General features: G+C 53.8%; 2 protein-coding genes and 1 long non-coding RNA gene across 4 annotated transcripts; 2 read left to right on the forward strand and 1 right to left on the reverse strand.

Moving 5' to 3' along the window:
- Positions 1-311: 311 nt before the first annotated feature.
- On the reverse strand, positions 312-9,340 carry POU2AF2 (POU class 2 homeobox associating factor 2). Its single transcript, XM_054087096.1, has 5 exons — positions 9,205-9,340; positions 7,454-7,554; positions 3,285-3,327; positions 2,240-2,430; positions 312-1,660 (listed from the first exon to the last, which is right to left on the reverse strand). Exons 1-5 carry the CDS (start codon positions 9,278-9,280, stop codon positions 1,259-1,261), a joined length of 813 nt encoding a protein of 270 aa, XP_053943071.1. The 5' UTR covers positions 9,281-9,340; the 3' UTR covers positions 312-1,258.
- On the forward strand, positions 2,762-10,817 carry LOC128854375 (uncharacterized). Its single transcript, XR_008453430.1, has 4 exons — positions 2,762-2,942; positions 6,715-6,810; positions 9,115-10,551; positions 10,686-10,817. It is a non-coding gene; the product is annotated as an uncharacterized LOC128854375 (long non-coding RNA).
- Positions 10,818-12,739: 1,922 nt separating this feature from the next.
- On the forward strand, positions 12,740-21,185 carry HINFP (histone H4 transcription factor). Of its 2 annotated transcripts, XR_008453429.1 has the most exons (11): positions 12,740-13,450; positions 13,894-14,120; positions 14,297-14,408; positions 14,830-14,982; positions 15,365-15,442; positions 15,527-15,647; positions 15,752-15,890; positions 16,453-16,577; positions 17,219-17,742; positions 18,821-18,916; positions 19,234-19,634. XR_008453429.1 is itself a non-coding variant. In XM_054087095.1 (10 exons), exons 1-9 carry the CDS (start codon positions 13,288-13,290, stop codon positions 17,739-17,741), a joined length of 1,641 nt encoding a protein of 546 aa, XP_053943070.1. In that variant the 5' UTR covers positions 12,740-13,287; the 3' UTR covers position 17,742; positions 20,139-21,185. The 2 variants fall into 2 exon arrangements, 1 of the variants encoding a protein (XP_053943070.1); XM_054087095.1 differs by lacking the exons at positions 18,821-18,916; positions 19,234-19,634 and adding an exon at positions 20,139-21,185.
- Positions 21,186-22,836: the final 1,651 nt, after the last annotated feature.

Consider the following 22,836-nt stretch of genomic DNA (forward strand, 5'->3'; position numbering starts at 1 on the left):
CCTGCAGTGTTGCTTATAAGGGCTCGATACTGCCTGTTTCTCGGTGCAGAGCTGTGTCCCCAATCCACGTTCCCCTGCACAGAGGTGCAGAGCATCCCGGCACGAAGTGATGCTCTGAGCCCAATCCTGTGACCCCCAGTGCCATTTATGGTCCCTGGAGGGTGCTGAGAAGGCACCAAGTGCCCTGTCAGTGCCAGGATTTGAGGAGAAAAGACAAAGGAGAGCCTTAAAGTTCTTGTGCTTCCTCAATGAGGCTTTTATTGCTGCTACTGTGGGCGCCAGGCTAGGGGACAAGGTGGGACAAAGGGGGTGCAGCAGGCAGGACTGGGAGAGTTGCCCAGGACTCGTCTGTGCGTGGGTTTGTGTGTGCAGAGCAACCTCTAGTGGCCGTGGGGACGGGGACATCCCACCAGCCGTGGTCCCCATCCCAGCCCTGGGCTGGGTGCCCCGGGGCAAGGGGAGCCCTCTGCCTTGCGCCCACCAACGCCACATCACTTGTGTGGATCTGGTGTAGGGAAGAGAGGGAACAGCTCTGTGCTTTCTTCAGGGCAAGAGGGAAATTGGGGAGGGTGTATTGCAGGTGGGAGGGATGGGGAGGCTTCCTCCTGCAGGTAGGAGGGTGCCTCAACGGTCCTTTCCAACGCCCTAAGCTGTCTGCCAGGCGCTGGTGTGGCATGGCATGCTGCGTTTGGTTGGTTTGGGAGGATCAGATGCGCTGTGCCTTTGCTACTCGGGCCATAACTGTCACCCAAGACAATGCCGTGTTCCCAGCGTGCCAACACGGGGATGTACATTAATGCCACTGGGTAACAGATGCCATTATACAGACTCTGATATTAAGGAGGGCTTCCCCCAGTCCCTGCTTTGCTCCCCAGCGTTCCCAAATCTCTCCTGGTAACATCGCTCTGCAGATGTAGTTTAAGGGTCTGAGCAACCTGTTTTCTTCTGAGATCTTGGCTGCAGGAAAGGCCCATAGGGTGCAGATATTTTTCAGGCTGTGTATTTCACTTGCAGCACAGTGGGACAGTGAGAAATGTCTTTCAGAAGGCACCAATATAAGCTAAATGGGGTATGTCCAGCTAATGTATTTCTAAACAGAGCACAAAGCGTTGCATGGCGTTAGCATCCTCTGTTTGAAGGACCAGCTTTAGGCAAAAGCATAGAAGTAATTCATTTGCTTCAATAATGGTCCATTTTTCTTTTTCTCTAGCTCTCATCTCTCATCAATAAGTTCTCCAGCCTTCACAAGTCCTCCAGATCAATAAGTTCTCCGGCCTTCATAAGCCCCCCAGATGGGACTTCCATCCTCTTTTGCCCAGGCGGAGTTTTCATGAAGGGGCGGCATCTCCGAGGACTGCTCCGGCAAGAGGTGGCTCATCCTGGAGGTGAGCTCGTTTGCCACAGTCATGAACGGTGAGAAGGAGTAGGATGAGGTGGCAGCGTAGCTGGAGGAGTAGTGGACATCTTCAAGAGGATGCAGAGGGTAGGGTTGGGTTCCAGGGATGGCTGAAGTCCAACTTGAGCTTCGGTATGGGGAAACACCTCCGGACTCATGTGAGGAGAGGCAGGTGATGCTGGCAGGCAGTGCTTGCAGAGGGTCGGAGCACGTGCCGTCCGACTGGCTGAGACTGTCGGGTGAGGTCTGCTCCCAGGGCTCTCTCTGCATGGAAGCAGGGAGAAAAGGCAAGAAAGAGCCTTAAGAATAGAACTTTGTCCTGGAGATAACAGCATATCTATCCCCACTGGGAACGCTCGCAAGGGTTTCTTTTGCTCTGGGACTGTATTTCGTGTTAAAATTGTTGAAAGGAAACATCCGTGATGTCAAGAGTGGGCAAAGAGCCTTGAAACAGGCTCTGGGTGGGACCGAAGCTGCGGGGCCCAGGAGCAATGCTCTGGGGCTGTGAATGGAGCTGGCTCCTGGTGCTGGGATGGGCAACTGCCTGGAGCTGACAAAGGATGGTTCTAGAAAGTTAAGGACCTTAACAGAATCTCTGTTTTAGGGAACAGGCTGGGTTGTTAATTTAGGGACTGGTCTCCACCAGGAAGAGGGGTCAAGGAGACAGAGAATGGGAACAAAGAGAAGCACAGTTCCCTCTCGGCTCTGCCCCATCCGCAGCATGCTCTGCTGTGACTGCCTCCTGGAACACCCACGTCCTTCCCGGATGAATCCCCCTGACTTAACCCCGGCTTTAAATTGGGTGTTCCTTCATTGGGGACTGAGAACCATAGACTCACTCACTAGCAGGAAATGTGCAGTGTCATTGGGGAAGGATGGCGGGAGAGGGGGCACAGAAGAAGGGCTGAAGAAGGAGCTGGCACCAGCCGCGAGGGAAGTGGCGCGGTAATCCCCATACTGGTCGGTGAGGTACGGGTCCAGAAGCGCTGGGTAGCCTTGTGTGGCAGAGGAATCGCACGAGAAGGGCTTGGACCCTAGAGGGGATGAGTAGAAATCACTGACAAACTGCTTTGTATTGTGGAAATCCAGCTCAGTTGTGAAGGATCTCCTGACGCTGTAGTAACCAGCTGCGGGAGGTGAGCCTGTGGTGGTCAGAAAAAAGGGTTGGCTGTAGGGAAACCGTAACAGCAGCACCTGGGGAGCCACAGAACTACGGCCACTGCTGCAGGTGCAAACAGAGCCCTTTTCCCTCTAGCAACACCCAGGGCAGGAGTCAATCCTGCCTTTAAGCAGCTGTATCAGCCCATGTGCTTTTAGCACCTCCAACTGCCCTGATTCAGCTGATGACCTCTGCAGCAAACCAGTGTGTTCTGGGAAGCTTCAAGCAGCAGCCCCGAGGGACTGGGATTGGCTGTTCCAGCCTATGCTCCTTCCTTGCTCTGCTGCAGCCCCTGGGCAGGAGGATGGGGTTACAGCTGCAAAACCGCCTGCCTTTGTTCCAGCCTCGCCCTCCATTCCCTGCCCAAGAGCTCAAGGGACAAAACAGGTCAGCTCGTTCTTTCTTACTTTATTTCTTCAACTCCAGGGAAAACTAAAAGATGCAGAGGGAAAAGAAGGGATTCTGTGTGGCACCTCTATCGGAGGAGTTGCAGACTGCTTTAATCACCTCTCTTTCACCTCTCTGGGAATTTCATACAAGTTTACAGGGGCCTTTCTTTGCTTGTTACTGTTCCTGTTTTGGCTCTTTCAATTCCTTTCCTCCTGGGTTCTCTCTGAGTGATGGCCCTGCTCCTTTGCTCAGTTTATGTTCCTTGGAGGAGAAGAGACAGGAGCAGCACCAACTGTCCAACCTGCATGGAAGTTATTTATCAGTGGAGGAAAACCTCACCTGGCATTTGGACAAATGGTGACTGCGTTGCGCTGGTGCTGCCCTGCAAAAGATGAAGATAGGTTAAGAAAACATCCTTTCGAAGCAAAGCAGCTCGCTAAGCATGTAGTTTGGGAAGGTGCTGGCGTAATGCAGATGCGCTGTTTGAGATTGGTGCTATCGGTATGAAGAGTTTAAATAAAGATTTCCAGCCTGGGGCCTCTGAGGTATTAGCAGATGTAGGCTAAGAAGAGATTTTGAAGGTCTTGTGTGGAGCTGATAAGAGGAGCAATATCAAGATAACTGGCTTCTTCTCATGTACTGCAGGGTCCGTTAATGTAAGCAGAATGCTGAGCTGTCATTTTGGTGTTGGCATGAAACAGCTCTCAATAAGCTGGTATTTAAACCCTTGGCTGGTCAAAGCAGGCAGACTCTGCGCTGCCTGTGTCCTATCCCAGCTCTCCTGCGCTGCATTTACCTGCCGCAGAGCCGCTTTAGCTGGCCTCTCCCAGCAGAACGAGCAGGCTGTGTGTAGCAGGCAGTTGTTCCTAGCTCCTATGTGGGTGCTACAGCAATACTGATAATAATAATCTCCTCTTGGCCCCTAGGGAAGGGAGAATTAGCCCTGAGTGACCTTGGTGCTCATGGTGACTAATTCCCTACAAAGCAACGTGTTGAAGGCTCCTCTGGAGCAGAGCTGACACCTAGAGTTTCCTTGAGTTCTGCCTCCAGACCTCCAAACCCAAAGAGCAGAAACACAGCACCCACTGCTGCGTTCGCTGCAGCTGTGCCATCGCCCTGGCCAGTGATGGTGACTTGCTGGTTTCAGTTTGCATAGCGCAAACAGGAGGTTCCTGCCATGGCAAGCAACCAAATTTAGAGGTTTAGATTTGAATTAAATTTGCCAGTCCTAGGACTTCCTTCTACTGCTGAGGGAGGTTTGCAGCTGCTCCCTGCTCCATCATGAAAATGAGCTCTGAGCCCACACAAGTCACACAGGCTGCAGGAGTGATAGGAGGGATGAGGAAGGAGCCCTTTGGCTTGCAAGCAGATGAGTGTTCACGTTGCAGCATCAGAACTTGCACCTGGTTCCAGCTGGGCCATTTTTGGGCGCACCTCGGTGAGGATTGTAGCTGGTAACACATACTGCCCTGCAGAGCTAAAGCCCCTACATGCAAATCTGATCTCATGCTCTCTCCACTCCCCTCTCTCCGCACCCACGGCACTTCAGTAAAACTTTCTCCGACTGCAGGGATTTTTCCCACCACCTCTTCTGCCCCCCGGCCCATCGCATCCTACAGCTCCTCTCTGCATCCACAGAGGAGGAATCTCTTTGAAAGTCATGGTGAGGGCCTCTACACTAATGTTTATACTCCAGTCTTAGCACCCCACCGGGCAGTAGTTTAGTTCTGTTATCTGGGACCCCTAATGCTGTGTTTGAGAAGGGAATTGAATTAGGAGGTGCAGGTTTGCTGCCTGTAGGTCAAAGGGCTGCAGTGATGAGAGCTGGGATGCTTTGCCGGAGGGACAGGAGAGTCCCTGGGCACAGCTGCCAGCCTCTAGCACGCAGCATTTCAAATTACTGGTGCGTCTAAGTTGTTCTTTGATCTGTCTCTTCAACAGCCACAGGCAGCAGGTGTCACAGGCAGTGGGTCCTCTCATGCCCACCTCTGAGGTCAGCCACAGAGGTGGCATCGGCTGCAGGGGCTTTAGCTACATTAATTTAATCATGAGAGCCTCTGCAGCAACCCATTTACGGCCTTCATCAGGCACCTGCATACTTGTAGAGACCTGCATTTCCCTTCCCTCCTGGCTCCTTATCGGGGAACGAATGGCTAGGCTTAATTGAAGCCCATTAGTTCATTTCCTCCCTGCCTTATTTCCTTGCAGTGCCGTGGGACTGGGGTAGCTGGGTCTTCTGCAACACAGCAGCATGTCTGTTTTGCATCACTCGAGCACACGGCGTATTCAGCTGTTGAGAAGTTGGGTCTCAGTCTGCTTGCATGAAATGGGGCAGCACTACTGGCTGGAGGTGCTCCAGGGAGCTGTGTTCCTTCACTGTCTTGGTCACCTCGGAGTGCTGTCCACCTACAAGGCTGCCTTGGGGGACTAAATGTATGAATCAACGTCAAAATAATGACCTGCTCCTGCAACGGGGACCTTGGGTGCCCTTTGGTTTCAGTCTATCTCCTCCGTGGGCCCAATCAGTACTACAGCAGCCGGAGTAATAAAAGTTGATGACAAAAGCGAAGCTTAGTCTGGGCAGGGCACCTCACTGGTTTGCTGAGTGATCTGTTCCTCGCCTCTGAGTGCTGCTGGGCACAACGCTTCATCCCCGTGCCTACCAGTGTCCCTGCCTGAGAAAAGAGAGTAATCACTTTATCATTCAGAGGGCAACTGCTGGTTCGTGCCTAAGCGGTGGATGAACCAAAAGAAAAAAGTCGGACCTTCCCTAAAGCCCAGGGATCCCAGAAGCCCAGATTGCGTGGTTTTCATCACCCCATGTTCTGCTTTCCTGTCATTCGATGTGTGCCTGGCTGTTATGGAATTGTTTCTGTTCTGCTGCCTCTGTAAGCAGCCCAGCAGCTCTCCTCTGCTGAGCGATGACCTTTCCTGCGCAGCACAGATCTCCTCCACAGACCTCCCCGGGCACAACAAAGGCTTCCTGATTTTTGGAGCAAAGATCACGTTCAAACAAATGATGCAGCTAAATTACACTGCATCATAAATATACAAAGGGGTGTTCAGTTATCTGCTGTTTGCTTTGATTCTGGATTATATTATGTCTGATAAACGGAGCTGCACTTACAGCTGTTCTTTTCATGATACGTTTGAGTAAATACGGATGTTTGCCCTGCACAATAATTTTTTGTCTCTTATGGGGAATTAGCAACAGGGCTGATTCTGCATCAGACAGACGCACAACTGCTAAGCTCTGGAATACAAAGCAAAGGGCAATAAAGCAAGCAGCAAGTGTTCTTACAGTTCCTAGGACTTCTGATTGCAGCTGTTGAAGCTGCCACCTCCAGAAAGGGAGCAGGTAAAGCATGATTGTAATCAACCAGGATCTGTTTTCTCAGTGAGTGCAAAACAGCTGTTGCTGCCTGCTGCTCCTCAAAGCAGCCTTCCTAAATGCCTGCGTGGCGGGAGCACGTGTTTCCCGGTGACTGTCCATAGCTCAAGGGATCTTCTGCCTTTCTGCATTAGCTGGAGGCTGGGAAGATATCTATGGCTACATTTGTTTGTTAATGCCCGTGCTGGTTTTCTGCCTGTTTTGTTAGACAGAGCTAACATCCATGAAAACAGAAGTGAAAATAATTCCTTGCAAGTCCCTTTGAGGTGTCTTGCTAAAGGCAAAAAGCCTGAGGCTAATGGCTTGGGGCGGGGGGAAGAGCAAAAAAGCTAATATGTGCCAGTAATTCAAGTCTCTGCTCCCACCCTTTCCTTCCAGGACAACTGCTTCAGCAGCTTCACTGTATGTCCTCATCTGTCAGTGGTCCCATTGCTCCCAATCGGCCTGGAAATGAGGCGCTTCTGCTCGGTTAAGGTGAGCCTTGAAAGCACGCCGGGAATGGTTCACTGTGCCAGGTTCTGGCACTGCAATATCATGTCCTCTTCTGGGGACAGCATTGTTTTTTTCTGGCTGGTGGTTGAGAGAAAACAACGTAGTGTACTCTAATTTGATTTAGGCTTCCTGTTGCCATAGAACCACTCTAAGAAGAAATCGTCTCTTATAAACTGATGCTTGGCCTCTTTCCAGACCATAACATCACTGCATCTCCCCTGGCACTCCAGCGTGCCAGAGAGGAGCTGGAAGGAGCACAGCATTCAGTGAAGAACATCTATTTTTGTTGTGCTGAGTTGTTCAAGCGTGGCTGGTGGAAAAGGAAGTTGACTTGGAAAGGTGTCATACACAGGATATGAAAGGAATGGAAAATACCACATTACTGATTTCCTTAAAAAGAAAAAAAGGACTTTAATCCCTCAAAGATTCACTGATGTAAAAAACTAAGGAGCCCTCTGTGATCTTTTGGGGCAAACACTAGTGTTCCTAACATTTTTTGCCATTCCCTGTCGATACTAGCAGTGCTCTGAACTCACCCATAAACGCTCTTGAAAGCAGAGGATTACATGACATGACTTTTCAGGCTCAAAAAAGAAGGAATGTGGGTGGGTGAGAAGTGACTTACACTGAAGCGGGAGCCGGTGCTCTGCCTGGATCGTTTTTCGGCAAGGAGATCTTTGACTGTGTGTTTCACTCGCACTCCTTGGTACACCCGTTTGCCAAAATCTGTAAGGATTGAGGGAATGAAACGAGCATTAGAGTTCAGTGAAAGCATGGGGCAGCTGGAAGAGGTTGTTATGGACGAGCAAATTCATCGCCTCTGTACACCGTGTGAGGAAGGCAGCTTATAAGACTGCTGTTATTAGTATGAATCATTCCTTAGGAGACCAACAGCAAGATGATGGGTTTTGGCTTTTGATTTTTCCAAAGAGAGCTCTGTGGGGTCCTACATTTCCCTTGTGGATCAGTAAAACTTGATTTAACCTTACAGCCCCTATTGCTTTCAGCAGAGATGTTATGTTTTAGCCCCTCCCTGCCCTTTTGCTGGCTTTTGGCACATCGCTCTGCGAGCTTTGATCTCGGTGCAGCAAAGATGGAAACACCCTGGATGGTTGGGGTGGCTCCTCTGAACGGTGATGTGAACCCCAGTCCACGTTTGGGAAAGGAAAAAGAGATGACTGCTCAATCTGCTTTGTATCCACAGCAAATCCAGACAGGCAGCTGAGGACTCTGTTGTTTTATTGAGGAAGGCACAAAGAGGGGTACAGTGTCTCGGCCACATCACTCAAGAGGCTGATAACAGAGCTGGCTCCGTTCTCTTCACCTGCCTGAAACAGAGCACAACCTGCCCGTAGGGTCTGTGTGACTGCTGGTGTGAGGCATCTCTCCTCTTCCTCTGCCCAGACAAAGCTTTGTGACATCTGCCTTGTGTACAGGCATCTTGGCACACGAGGGCAGAGCGGCGCAAGGTACAATACTGGGGACAGCTCTTTTATCCTGGCCACAGGCTGTGCCTGAACAGAGAGCTCGCACCTGCAGAGCCAGGGAGGAATGTCCACGTGGGCTTTTATTGAGATCTTCCAGGGAAGAACTTCCCTTTGAAGCTAATCCCTTGGAAAACACACAGCCGCGTTCTGCCGAGGGAACACCAACAGCCGTTCCACAGCTGATGTGTTTGATCTCTAAAATTGTGATTTATCATTTGGCCCTTCTGCTTTTCGAGGTGTGCCGCTGGCTCCATTTCTCACTTTCATTCACGTGGCATCGTGTCCCCAGGTGCACAAACACATGGAGAGCTCAGGAAGGGAAGAGTAGAGGGCTTAAACAACACAGAATCTCAGTGCTGGCTTGGGGCTACCCTAAATGTTTTCTCTTAGGCCATAGCAATTGAAATCTGGGGCAGCTGCAACTTGGTTTTGGTGTTTGAGTTCTAACCAGAGAGACTCCAGCCAAGACTGGGCACAGGACAAACACATTGCAAGAGACTGCCCCAAAAAGCTTATGATCAAAACAGTCGGCTATTAAAACTCCACATAACTCTGCTATTGGCAGCATTGGGGAATGCTAATTTAGGCTCGACTTTATGTAAGTTTCAAGCAAATGGAATCACATTTCACATAATTTTGGTCTAACTGCCTTTTGGAAAAATATTGCGTTATGAAGGGAATATAAATTCAGTCTAAAGAAGATGAAACGTGCTATTAAATAGTATTAAATTCTTGAGATAGTAAAGATGCCACATATCGTATTTTAGAAAATTCTTCTTTCTGATTTTCTTTTTTTTAGTACGAGTCCAAGGATGGCACAGTTCTTTCCCTGATATTTCCACGAAGACGCATCTTTACCCTCGTGAAAAGTCAACGTGCTGAAACTCACCAGTTTCCATTGTTGTCACTGTTGACAATCCCAGCTCTCGGGTTCTGCAGGACTTTGGAGAAGGGCCGTCCAGCATGAGCTTCGCAGAGCGGAGTGAAGTCAGTGTTCATACTCCACTGGTTAAGTTCCAGCTGAGACGGACGGAAATATATTTTCTACAGTTTAGAGATGTCTCCACGATGCCTTGTTTGGGATTTGCTTAAATGCAAATCTCTTGATGTGTGTTTCCCTCCAATTTGCATGGTCAGTGTGGATCATTCCCGAAGATTCTCTTTCCTGCCTAAGCTGACATTTCACGGATGAAAACTGAGCTGAGCTTTATGGACAGGAAAATCATAGAATTACAGAATGGTTTGGGTTGGAAGGGACCTTAAATCCCAACACCCCTGCCATAGACAGGGACACCTTCTACTGGATCAGGGGCTCCAAGCCCCATCCAACCTGGCCTGGAGCACCTCCAGGGATGGAGCAGCCACCACTGCTCTGGGCAAATTTGGATTGAAGTGAGAGGCTGGTAAATCTTGCAGTGGTCAACATCTCTTTATAGGTGAGGAACCTGGCTGGAAAAACAAGGCTTGGGACAAGAGCATCTTTTTTTGTGTGTAAGTGTGAGATACCTGTGTGCAGTTGAAGATGCTTGGGGAGCAGTACTGCCCCTCTGGGACCCCACAGAACAGCTTGTGCATTGCACAATTAAAACTGTGTCCTTGGACACTGTGAATGCAGGAGGCTTTTCATGCCATCCACTGGCACCTGCGGGGAGGTGGGTGGCAGTCAGCCTGGGACAATTCAGCTCATGGGGCTGTCAAGAACATCTTTTAGCAAACCCAATGCTCCTGGGGTGAAGGCAGGATTTGGGGCTCTGTTATCAAGCGAGGGGTCTGCTTTCTGAAGGTCTGAGGTTAGCCTCCAGTGAGGTGCCAGGAGAGGAAACAGCAGCCGGGAAAGGACCTGTCCTTACGTAGCTGCTGGACCTCAGGACTATAGCCATTCCTTTGTTCCCAGCCCGTAGCAAGCCTGTTTCCTGCAGGATTTGAACAGAGAAGCAGAGTTAAGCCTTTAAATTCTTCTTTATGCAGCACAGCTTATATATCCGACTTCTGAAACATACCCACATTGGCTGTGAGAGCCTTTTTGCCCACAACATGGTTAGCACAACCTATCGATACGGTGAGGACAGGCTGTGCTGAGGCAGATCATCGGAGCGTTTTGTGTACAAGCCGAGTGAGCTGGTGTGCAGCACTGCTGTGCTCATCTTACATGAGCAGGACAAGACTGGCGCCAATGCATCCCTCATAATTAAATATTTCTCCTCTGGAGTCTGCTGCCAGCTTGCGGGTCTATTAGGTAAGATCGGTCCGTCTTTGTAATTACATGCGCTTTCCCAAGCGTTGGCCTGGAGATTAATTTGGCCGGCCATGCGAACTGCCTTCCTGGGGAAGGCTGTTGGGTTTTTAACTGTAATTATTCTTTTTCTTCAGGAGAAAAACAAAATGCAAAGAGCAGCAGCTGGCCAAGGCTGCATCTGCTCAGTCCAGCGAGGTAAGTGAGGAAGGCAGAGCTGAAATGATGTCCTGAATAATTCCCAGCGTTCTTAACTTATATAACGTTCCTTAACTTATAAAACAAGTCTTATTTTGGGCCATGTATTCCTGTCCACCCTCTCCTGGTACCCACAGCTGTCTCAGGTTTGGTTGACAATACCTGAATGGGCACGGGGTGGATCAGGGGAACCAGGGCAGATGTAAAGCCACAACAGAAGAGAAATGTCTTTGCTCTGTCAGCAAGAGGCTTAGTTTGCCACCTGCATCCTGGCAGGCTTCCCAGGTAGTTGTTTTGTCTCCTGTGCCGGATATTTACGTACTTTGGTTGGGATATACAAGATAAATCGCAGTCCCATTCAAGCTAAAGGCTTTGCACTGTCCAGGTGTTTTCTATACTGGTTGCACAATAATTACATTGAAAACAACAGATCCTACAGAAAACCTCAAATAAATAGAAAATAAAAACCCAGCCAGCCTTCTTTCAGACGAGATCCATCTCTTACCTTACATTTTCACTTGAAAAGGCACCTGCCTCAGATTTTCTGTCTCATTTATTGAATTTGGGCACGGACTCGCCGTTCCTGATCAAGAGGAAAGCTGCCAGCGCGCGTGACAGGAGTTGTAGGAGCAATTGTGTATCGGCAGGGCATGCTTTGTGCCGTGCTTTACACCATCCCGTTTGGTTTTAGCCTGGCGTTTGCCTGTGCCAAAGCAAACTTTCTGAGGCTTGTGTCACTATTTTGTGTTATAAAAGCCTGGAAGAGCAGATGTAACGGTCGACATACATCTGCTTAATTCAAACTGCCGTTTCAATCCGTCTTTCCTTTGATGACTAAAGTAATGAAATCCATGTCCAAGGACATGGAGCTGTTGGAATGAGTCCAGAGGAGGCCACGGAGACGATCCAAAGGCTGGAGCACCTCCTGTACAAGAGCAGGGTGAGAGAGTTGGGGTTGTTCAGCCTGGAGAAGGGAAAGCTTTCCAGTACTGAAAGGGGCTCCAGGGAAGCTGGGGAGGGGCTCTGGATCAGGGAGGGAAGGGAGAGGATGAGGGGGGTGGTTTTCAGCTGGAAGAGAGGAGATTGAGATGAGATTTTAGGCAGAACTGTTTTGCTGTGAGGGTGGGGAGGCCCTGGCCCAGGTTGCCCAGAGCAGTGGTGGCTGCCCCATCCCTGGAGGGGTTCCAGGCCAGGTTGGATGGGGCTCGGAGCCCCTGAGCCAGTGGGAGGTGTCCCTGCCCATGGCATGGGGTGGGACTGGGTGGGCTTTGAGGTCCCTTCCAACCCAAACCGTTCCATGACTCTAAAGGGAATCTGTTGCATTATGCCACAGCAGGAGCTGCGGTGCCCACGGCCTCTGTACTCGGTCCTTGCCCGGGATGCCCGGATCCCTCTCCCAAGCCTCCCCCATCCGTGCAGCCCCTCCCGACCCCTGCCTTGCAAACTTCCAACGGCTGTCCTCCCCCGGGCCTGTCCCGAGCTGACCCGGAACCTTTGTGCGCGGGCGCCGTTTCCCGTCGGTCCGGCACGGGCGCTGCTCTGCGCGCTGCCATTGGGGGGCGGTGCGCGGGGTGCCGGCCGGGGCGAGCGGGCCCTGCCCGCCTCCCAGCCCTTTCCCGAGGGCTTTCCCAGGCTCTTTCCCCCCCCCCCCCCCTTCCTTCCCTGCCCGCCTTCCTTGAGCTCTTCCCGCTTCCCAGCCCTTTTCCCTGAGGCTCTCTTTGCTTCCCCGGGGCTCTTCCCCCCCCACCCCTTCCCTGCCTGCTTCCCCCCTTTCCCTCGCTGCCCGATTCCCCTCTGTCTTCCCTGCCCTCTTCCCTGGGGCTCTTCCCGCTTCTAAACCCTTTCCCCTAAGGCTCTCCCCTCTTCCCCAGGGCTCTTTGCCCCTTCCTTTCCTCGCCCCTTCCCCTCTTCTTTTCCTGCCCACTTCCCTGGGGCTCTTCCCACTTCCCAAGCCTTTTCCCTGAGGCTCTGCCCCGCTTCCCTGCTTGCTTCCCTGGGGTTCTTCCTGCTTCCCAACTCTTTACCCCGAGGCTCTTTCCCCCGTCCTTCCCTGCTCACTTCCTTAGGGCTCTTCCTGCTTCCCAGCCCTTCTCCCTGAGGCTCTCTTCACTTCTGCAGGGCTCTGCCTCACTTCTCTCGACCCTTTTCCCCAAGGCTCTCCCTGCTTCCTCACCCGCTTCTCCGGGGCTCTTCCCCACTTCCTTCCCTGCCGGCTTCCTTGGGGCTCTGCCCTGTTTCCCCGCCTGCCTCCCCGCTTCCCTACCCTTTTCTCCCGGGCCCTTCTGTTTTTCCACCTGCCACCCTGAGGCTCTTCCCCCCTTCCCCACCTCCTTCCCCAGGGCTTTGCCTGTTTCCCCACCGACTTCCCCGGAGCTCTTCCTGCTTCCCCACCCTTTTCTCTGGGGCTCTGCCTGCTTCCTTGGGGCTCTTCCTACTGCTCTTCCTGCTTCCCCACCCACCAGTTCTGGGCTGTGGTGGCCGCCACGGTGAGGGGAGCCCTTGGGGCCCCCTCTCTGCCCCTCGGGGCCAGCTGCCCCAAACATGCCGCCCGCCAAGCCCGGTGGCAAAGGCGCCTTGGTGCTGCAGTGCGAGTGGGAGTTGTGCAGCTATGTGGCCTCGAAGATGGAAGAGTTCTGTGAGCACGTGGCCCAGCATCTGCAGCATCACCTTCCCGGGGAGCACCAGGATGAGGTGGACCCACTTGGTAAGGAGCTACCAGTCTTAATGACCTTCTGGGATGAGAGGGAACTGCTCAATGAGGAGCAAGCAGCTTCCGCCACCATCCTGAGGAGCTCCTGCCTGGGGAGGGGCTCCTTCCTTGGGAGTGCAAGGATGGGATGATGGGGAACAGTTTGAAGATGAAAGAGGGGCAGTCGAGATGACATCTGAGGAAGAAATGTTTTGCTGTGAGGGTGGGGAGGCCCTGGCCCAGGTTGCCCAGAGCAGTGGTGGCTGCCCCATCCCTGGAGGGGTTCCAGGCCAGGTTGGATGGGGCTTGGAGCCCCTGATCCAGTGGGAGGTGTCCCTGCCCATGACAGGGGGTGGGACTGGGTGGGCTTTGAGGTCCCTTCCAACCCAAACCGTTCCATGATTCTATGAATTTCCATCAGATCATTATGACCTGTGTATCTCCTGTTTGTTTTGCAGAGGAATATACATGTTTGTGGCAGGAATGTGGTTTCTGTTCCCCGGAGAGCTCAGCTGACCTCATCCGCCACGTCTATTTCCACTGCTACCACACCAAGCTGAAGCAGTGGGGGCTGCGGGCCCTGCAGAGCCAGTCAGATGTGAGCCATTGCCAGCTGGACATCCAGAGCCGCAATATCATCCCTGAGATCCAGGAGAACTTTCTGTGCCTGTGGGAGTACTGCGAGGTGAGAACAGGGGGCCCGGTATCCCTTTCCTGTGTGTGACATGGTGGCCGAGGCAGGGCGAGCTGCTTATGCCCTCAGCTCACCTGTAGCTGTGAGAAAGCATCTGTTGTGCTCTGATTGACGTCAGCTCATCCTGCTCTTTTCACCCTCTTCTGTCCACCCCTGCTCCCCAACAGAGATCCTTTGACAATCCCGAGTGGTTCTATCGGCACGTGGAGGATCACAGCTTCTGTTCGGAGTACAAGGCAGCAGGGAAGGAGAACCACGTGGTTCTCTGCGGGTGGAAAGGTCAGTGGGTGCATGCAAGCCCTCTAGAGAGCTTTGCACAGGGCTGGATCTCACGTGTTGTACCCTGCACTCCTTGCCAGGGTTGCACGGAGCCTCTTGAGCTTCAAAAATATCCATGCATGGTCCTAGCGGTGAAATATTCCTGTAGAATTTCTTTCTGGGGATCCAGTTGAGTGCTTAAAATTGATTTTTTCATTTATATTGAATTGTTACCTAGAAGAAAAGGCTCCAGTTTAATATTTGCAGTAATTTCTCTCTCCTGTGTGTAGTTGCCATAGCTGCTTGCTGTGGGGAGGGCCAGTGCCGGTTGTACCCTGGTGATCTTATCCTGCTCTGACCCTTCTTTGTGGGTTTTTTGGAGCTGGGAGTTGATCCGTGACCCATGTGTGAAGGATCTTAATGGCATCCTGTTTCTGTTTAGACTGTGACTGCACCTTCAAGGGCCGCTGCAAACTGCGGGAGCACTTGCGCAGCCACACGCAGGAGAAGGTGGTGGCCTGTCCTACCTGTGGGGGGATGTTTGCCAACAACACCAAGTTCTTCGACCATATCCGCCGTCAGACTGCGCTGGACCGTAAGCTCCTGTGGGCGTGGGAGGAGAGGGCTGTGAGCAGTCGGTTTGTTAGAGCTGCCTGCGAACAAAGGGTAGGAGTGTGCTTGGAAGCGGCCTGGCTTCTACAGGAAAGCTGGGGAGGGGCTCTTCATCAGGGAGCGCAGGGATAGGATATGGGGAAATGGTTTTAAGCTGAAAGAGGGGAGATTGAGATGAGATATTAAGAAGAAATTGTTCACTGTGGGCGGTAATTGTTTACTGTAGTCAGTGCCTGCTGTCTCAGCCTGGAGAGGAGCGTTCCCAGCTTCTCTTAACTATCTCTTTTTCTTACTTGCTGCTGTCTGTGCTTTGATCTCTTTTTCTCACCACCCCCTCCCCTTTCTCCCTGGCCACGATGCTGCAGAGCAGAGGTTTCAGTGTTCTCACTGCTCCAAGAGGTTTGCCACAGAGAGGCTGCTCCGTGACCACATGAGGAACCATGGTGAGTGACAGCCCCTTCTCCCAGCTGAGGCTCTGCGCTCTCCTCTGCGTTATGTTTATGTTCCCCACCCATCCTTTTGCACAGTGAACCATTACAAGTGCCCTCTGTGTGACATGACCTGCCCACTGCCCTCCTCCCTGCGCAATCACATCCGTTTTCGGCACAGCGAGGAGCGGCCGTTCAAGTGCGACTACTGTGACTACAGGTGAGGCCCAGGGCTTTCTTGTCTTCTCAGACTGGAAGCACCCAGAAGTGTGCGCGCGCATGCTGCGTGGTGTTCAGCTTTGTTCCCTTACTGTTTCCTTTTAGCTGCAAGAATCTCATTGACTTGAGGAAACATCTGGACACACACAGCAAAGAGCCGGCGTATCGCTGCGAGTTTGAGGCTTGCAGCTTCAGTGCACGTTCCCTCTGCTCCATCAAACTGCACTACCGGAAAGTCCATGAGGTGGGAAGGGAGCGGAGGGCTGTTCATGGTGCGCTCACACCTAGTGAGACTGAGAACCACAAAGTGCCTTACAGAAACATGGCCTCAAGATGCACCAGGGAGGATTTAGATTGCATGTTAGGAGGAATTTCTTTACTGAAAGGGTTGTCAAGCGTTGGAAGAAGCTGCCCAGGAAGGTGGATGGGTCCCATTCCTGGAGGTGTTTAAAAGATGAGCAGATGTTGACTAGGGAACAGTGAGATAGACTTAGCAGGGCTGGATCGATGATTTGACTCAATGATCCTAAAGCTCTTTTCCAACCAAAACCGTTCTGTGATGCATAAGGAAATAAGTTGGAATCCTGTGAAGTGCCCCAGGCTGACCAGGGCTGTAGGAGTGTGAGGTCAGGCTGTGTTCCTGTCTTGCTGATACAATCCTGTGTTGTGTCAATGATTCTATGATTCATTCTATGATTCTATGCCAGTCCTCTCAGAGAACCTGATTCCTCCTTCCACACATACGTGTGGGTGCCAGGCCCTCTGATTGGGCTCACGGGGGTATTCACCTTCTCTCTGCCCTTCAGGGTGACGCAGAGCCCCGGTACAAGTGCCATGTCTGTGACAAGTGCTTCACGCGTGGAAACAACCTTACTGTCCACCTCAGGAAGAAACACCAGTTCAAATGGCCCTCGGGGCATCCTCGGTTCAGGTACTGCCCATCCTTAGCTCTTCACTACCATCCTGCATCTTGGCAGTGTTTGGGCTCTGGTGCTTGCCTGCAGTGTGCTCAGAACCTGTTTCTGACTGACCGGGAGGCACAGGGCAGCAAGCATCCTGTGGGGTTTGGCACAGCACCAGCAGAATTGGGTGGCAGCTCCAGCACTGGGTCAGAGATTAGGGGCAAGGGCAGCAGTGGTGCCATCACAGCACATCTGGTGGGATGTTTCTGAGCTTGCCAAGGGCCAGGTCCAAGTGTCCCACTCTAGAGGGAACTGCTGCAGATCTGTCTCTTGACAGATGTCTCTGCTGCATCCTCTGGGAAGCTCCAAAGGGTTTCCGGAGCCTAAAAGCTGGGAGGGGAAGAGGATGGACTTCCACGTGTGCCCAATGAAGCAGTGGTGAAAGGGGATGGCCTTCAGAGATAGTAGAGGTGTGGCAGGAAGTTCAGAAGCTGCCACATGGATGTGCTTTTAGGGGTAGGGGCTAAAGAGCTTTTACCTTGCTTGCCCAGTATCATCCGTATAGCACTGGGTATCGGAACCTAGGATATAGTGCCCATTCCTTGGCTGCTGCTCTTGGGAAGGGGCTGCGTTGTGGCTGGCTCCGTCACCCCTGCCCGTCTCTGCTCAGGTACAAGGAACACGAGGATGGCTACATGAGGCTGCAGCTGGTGCGTTACGAGAGCGTGGAGCTCACGGAGCAACTACTGAAGGACAGAGAGAAGCGAGGGGAGGCGCTGGATGGCTCAGCTGAGTGTGTGGTGCTGTCTGAGGGTGAGGGCAACCTCCAGGGCATCATTCTGGAGGGCCCGGCAGAGGCTCCCCTGGTGGAAAACAGGATCCCTGAGCTGCCAGCAGCCCCGCTGCGCCCAGCAGCGTGCTCTGCTGACAACCCTGAGCCAGCATGGTCAAGTGCCTTCCCGGGAGCAGCGCTGTCATTGGAGCAAGAAGCTGGCACCCCAGCCAACCCCATCATCCGTGTGGTGAACCGGACCAACGAGCACGGGGAGAGCGAGACTGTGTATTATGTCATGGCCGGCACATCCTCTGAGGAGCAGGTGGCAGCACCCAGCGGGCTGGCTATGGAGCTGGAGGAGAACGTCATGGACCGTCTGCAGAAGACAGCTGAGGAGCTGGGCATCCAGATCGTGTGAGGTGCTCACCTGCCTCTCTGCCCATGGAAAACTTGGGTCTCTGTGGGATGTACTGGTGGGGGGAGGTTGGGAAGTGCTTGTGGGGAGAGAGTTGAGCTTGTCTTCACCTGCCTGCAGCTGGCTGGCTTCCCCTGTGGCTACCCCAGCCTCTTTGGCTGCCGATTCTGGTCAGCAGAGGGGGAAGGGAAGGACAGGACTCTCTCAGTTGTGGATCAAATGATCTGAGCTGGTAAGAGCCGTCTCCTCCGTTGGGGGATTAGGGACTAGCGAGCCTGTCTCAGTTCCAGGAGGTTTGGCCTTGTCCTGATGCAGGTCTCCCCTCTTGGTCACTTGCTGTGATGTGATCCCTGCTGCTGCCTGGTGGCATTATCAGCCCTTCCTGAGCCTGATTGTCACCTGGGATCTTCCCAGGCAGGGAAGAGCAGACGCTGCGGCCGGAACCTCTTCCCTGGGGAGATGTCCTTAGCGGATTTGTTCTCCCCAATCCATATAATTTTCTCCCAGGGATGGCATGCTTTCCTTCCGCCTTTATCAGCACTTTCCTGCACATCATCTTGCACAGCTCAGCTGGTGCTGATGGTGGTTGCACCACTGTTGCCGTTCACTGCACTGATCTCTGGGAGGAGAGGGCTGGTGGTGCTGCTCCTTACAGGCTGCCGCTCCCCTTCAGCGCTGGGGCATTGGGAGCTTCCTGCTTTTGTCCTGCCCTGGGTTTCCTCCCCACATTGGGGTTTGGGCTCCTGGTTGGGCAAAGTCTACTTCGGCAAGACAAATAAAAGTCGTCCTGCCATGCCAGACAGTGTCTGGGATCCGTTTCAACCCTGTCATTGTGAGCTGTGGCACGTTGTGGGGAGAGGGTGAGACAGGGGTGCCTGGAGCCTGCAGTATGGCAGGTGGGTACTGGGCAGCTCCCAGCATCTCGTGACATGTCCTTCATGCTGCCACTTGGTGCAGCTCGTACTACCTTGAAGAATGTGGTGTTCCCTGTCCCCAGAGGCAGCACTGATGGCCAAGTTTAGCTTTGGCATGGTTGCTCCCCTCTGTCACGATGCAGGTTTGATTTTTGCTGCCTCCTTCAGGGTGTGCCTTGTCAGCTGCCTCAAGGCCATGGTTTGAATACAGAGATCAGCCTGGGCTGCGGGCAGAGCCAGCTCGCTGTTCGGCAAGAGATTCTGGTGAGGACAGAAGAAGTGTCCTGGAGGGACACTTGGCACCTTACTGCCCTGGGGCGGGAGGGGGAGGGTGTGCGCGTAGAATCACAGAGTGGTTTGGGTCTGTTGGGATCTTAAAGCCCATGCAATTCCACCCCCCCTGCCACGGGCAGGGACACCTCCCACTGGATCAGGTTGCTCAAAGCCTCATCCAACCTGGCCTTGAACCCCTCCAGGGATGGGGCAGCCACCACTGCTCTGGGCAGCCTGGGCCAGGGCCTCCCCACCCTCACAGCAAAACACTTCTTCCTCAGATGTCATCTCAATCTCCCCTCTTTCAGCTGAAAACCGTTCCCCTTCATCCTGTCCACCTGCACTCTCTGATCCAGAGCCTCTCCCCAGCTTTCCTGGAGCCCCTTTCAGTACTGGAAGCTGCTCTAAGGTCATGCAATGTCCCTGGGCCATTCCCAGCCGTGCCAGCCCTTGCTCCCTGGTACTTGGCAGACCTGGGCCAAGGATACTTTCGAGAGAAGGGCCTCCTGCCAGCCTTGCATTCGCAGCACTTCCAGCTTTGGCTCTTTCCAACATGTGGGACTCTGCTGCCAAAGCCACCGCTGTGCCTGCAGCGCTCCTGCACGACCCGAGCACAAGGCTGGGAGGAGTTGTCCCTTTAAACACCGGGTCCAGGGAGGGTAATCTGCCAGAGATTATCTGCTGGGGAGAGGATTGGCATTAAGGGGAATGTCTCCTCCCTTCCTCTCTGTCCTACAGCATCTCCTGTCCTCTCTGTATGGAAACCAACTTCACTTTCTCCCGGGCAAGCAGAGAAGGGGGCCTTTGATTTGCAGGGCAAGGGGAGGAGGGCAGAGTGCGTGCTATGGGACTGGGGCTCCTCTTCCTTGCCACGCTGGCCATGCTGGTCTCCTGCGAGGACCCAGAAGGTAATGGGGAAGAAGGGCTTACAGGGTGGCCCAGAGCTGCTGGCACCTGGCTGGACTGGTCTTCCCCAGCTGTGAACCAAGCTTTTGTCCTGTCCTTGTGTTGGTGTGAGGGAAAGCAGGATTTGGCTTTTGGAAGAGCTGCGAGCCACTAGAGGATGTGCCCCTCACCATAATGGGAATCAAAGGGTGGGTTGAGATGAGCTGGGATTGTACCACCTCTGCGTGTGTCTCCGAGGGCTTAGGAGCTGGTGGGAAGGGCTGCCAGCCCAACTCTGCTCTGTCTGCCTTGCTCCCTGCGGCACCAGGAGACCTGGATACTTACTGGTCTGGCACGGCACCCATCTGCATGGGGGGCTGCAAGGGGAAGCACAAGGAGCTGAAGAGGAGCCAGTGTGGGAACGGCAGCTGCTGCTGGCTGGGCTACAAGTCCTTCTGCAGAGGTACAGCCAGAGTGGGGACAACGGGGCGGCCTGGGGATGGCTGCAGGGCTCGGGGAGGGCGGGTTGCGTGCTGCGCATGTGTCTGTGGAGTCTCCCCAGCAGCCTGGTCCTGGGACCATGAATGGATGCAGCCTGGGGCACCCATAGATCCTTCCCAGGATCTACAGCCTTCTCTGGACGCATCTGCTTGGGCTGCTGTTGTGCCGAGCAGGCTGCACAGGGCGATGGCCCCGCGCTGCCCTCAGGAACCTCCCTGTTCCCAGTGAACTGCGGGAAACCCGAAGCTGACTTCAACTCAGTGGTGTACGGCAACGATTGGTGGGTTGGCTCGGTGGTGCGGTACAGCTGCCGGCCCGGGTTCCTGCTGCTGGGGGACCCGGCCAGCGCCTGCCAGTCCGACGGCCGCTGGACCCCCAAGCCCACCTGCCTCCGTGAGTATCGCGGGGGGACCCGCCTGCATGGGGAGTGAGCGGGAGGGCTGTGGATACATCCCCCACTTTGGGATAGGATGAGAGGGAATGGCCTCAAGCTGCGCCAGGGGAGGTTCAGGTTGGATATCAGGAGAAACTTCTTCCCTGAAAGGGTTCTCACGCCTGGAGGGGTTTAAAAGACCGGGACGTTCAATGCTTAGGGACATTATTTAGTAGTGGACAGGTATGGTTGGACTCGATGATCTCAAAGGTCTTTTCCAACCTTGGGATTCTATGCTTCCCATCCCCCTTTCCCCCCAGCCTGCTGTAGGGCTGATGGACACCCTGTGACACACTCCAGTCGTGCTCTTGCAGGGATCTGCCTGCGTGGTCGGATCGAGATCAGCGAGCGGGATATAACCGGGGAGTGCTCCTCGTCCTGCAGCACCCAGGCCCACCTGGGAGCCTTCCTCAACCGTGGCTGCATCAAGATCTCCGCCTGCGTCACCAAGCGCTCGGGCTGGGCCCGCTGGTTCCTGCGCTGTGACATCTGCGAGTGCGACTGCCACGTCCCGTGTGGTGGCTCCTGGTAGCAGTTGCCCACCTTTGGTAAGAGTCTGCCTCACTCTTTCATGGGAAGGGCTGGAGCGGAAGGCTGTGGGAGCTGCCACAGAGCTCAAGACCTGCTGCTCTTGCTGTCCTTACAGCTTCCTTCAGGTAGAGCTGGACCATCACTGTGACCACTGGCACCGTGCCGAGGGAGGCTTCCACCCTGGCTGTCTTCTTGCCTTCACCATGTTATCTCCATCGCGGTGCTCCTTCCGCAAGCTCCATCCATCCCAAGGCTGTCAGCCTCCAGGCGGAGCTGGAGTGTGGGATCTGCTCGTTGTCCCTGCTCTGCTGCCTGGCTAGAGCCGAAGAATGGAGTGTTACAGCGGGAGAAACTGCCCCGAGCCTCCCTGGGAGCCAGCTCTGTGTGGGGAGGTCTCAGCTCCTGGATAAAAAGCCTTTCCCATGGCCTGGTTTGCCCACTTCCAAGGGTCTACAGTGTTGCCCCAAGAGCCCCTTTTCCCCATGGTCTTCTTTTGGAGCCACAAAGAGATGTGGTGGCCGATGCCCTGCAGCTAAGATGAGTGAGGAGCTGTATGGGAGGTGTCATGAGCAGAGCAGATCCTGCAGCTGGAGAAAAAGCCCTGGGGTGTGGGTGCACCATGACTCCTTCCAGGAGCTTGAGAAGGGAGCTGGGGCTCTGGGCTCTCGCTGCCTACCACGGGGACTGTTAGCCTGTATGGCCCTTGTAGCCCTCTGCTTATGCTTCTCAGGAGTGGGGTTTTGCTTAGATTCCCTTCCTCAAACTCTTTATTCTCCCCTCAGTGGGGCGATGATCAGTGGTTGCGTTGTGCTGACACTGGGGATCCGGCTCCAGTGGGGAACAGCCTTGTCCTCCCTGGGAACTGCCCTGGCGCCCTCTGAAGCAGCAAAGGAAAAGCCAGGATTCTTATTCCCCCAGGGAAGGAGAAGGTGGGCTGGAGCACGTATGATGCCAGGGGGGCAGGAGGACCAGCAGCGTCGCAGTGGGTGATTAAAAATACCTACAGGAAATCACACCGGTTTTCCAGTCGTGCAGAGAGATTCTGTTTCCTGCTCTGTCTCTGGAGATCCGGGCGTGCAGGAGAGCACCAGGACGGCTTCTTCTGCCATTGATACCGTCCTGAGCACGTGAGCCACCACGGGGACACGGCTGCCCCAAGGCCACTGTAGGAACATCCTAGCTGGGGGCCAGAGGGATGCGGACTGTGCCTTTCTGGCCACTGGGCTCCCATCCCTGCTGGCCTTCCACCTCGGAACGATTCCAGAGCAGGATGCTGCAGCAGTTGTTCGTTGTTCTATGGCCACCAGTTTGGTTTGAGGAGCTCCCGACCCAGCCGTGAGCAGCTGAGAAGGAAAAAGCTTTAGCACCAAGAGGTTCACACCCAAGCCCTGCTTGTGCCCACCTGCAGGGAATTGGGGCTGCTTCGTGCTGCGCGGAGGGGGCCTGGGCTGAGCCCTGGAACGGTGAGTGTCCTGGGGGTGGGAGTCAGCCCACTGGATCGTAGAGTCATGGAACCATTAGGTTGGAAAAGTCCTTTGAGATCATCAACTCCAACCCTACC

Source organism: Cuculus canorus, chromosome 23 (genome assembly GCF_017976375.1).
Source record: "Cuculus canorus isolate bCucCan1 chromosome 23, bCucCan1.pri, whole genome shotgun sequence".
In the NCBI taxonomy this organism is placed as follows: Eukaryota; Metazoa; Chordata; class Aves; order Cuculiformes; family Cuculidae; genus Cuculus; species Cuculus canorus.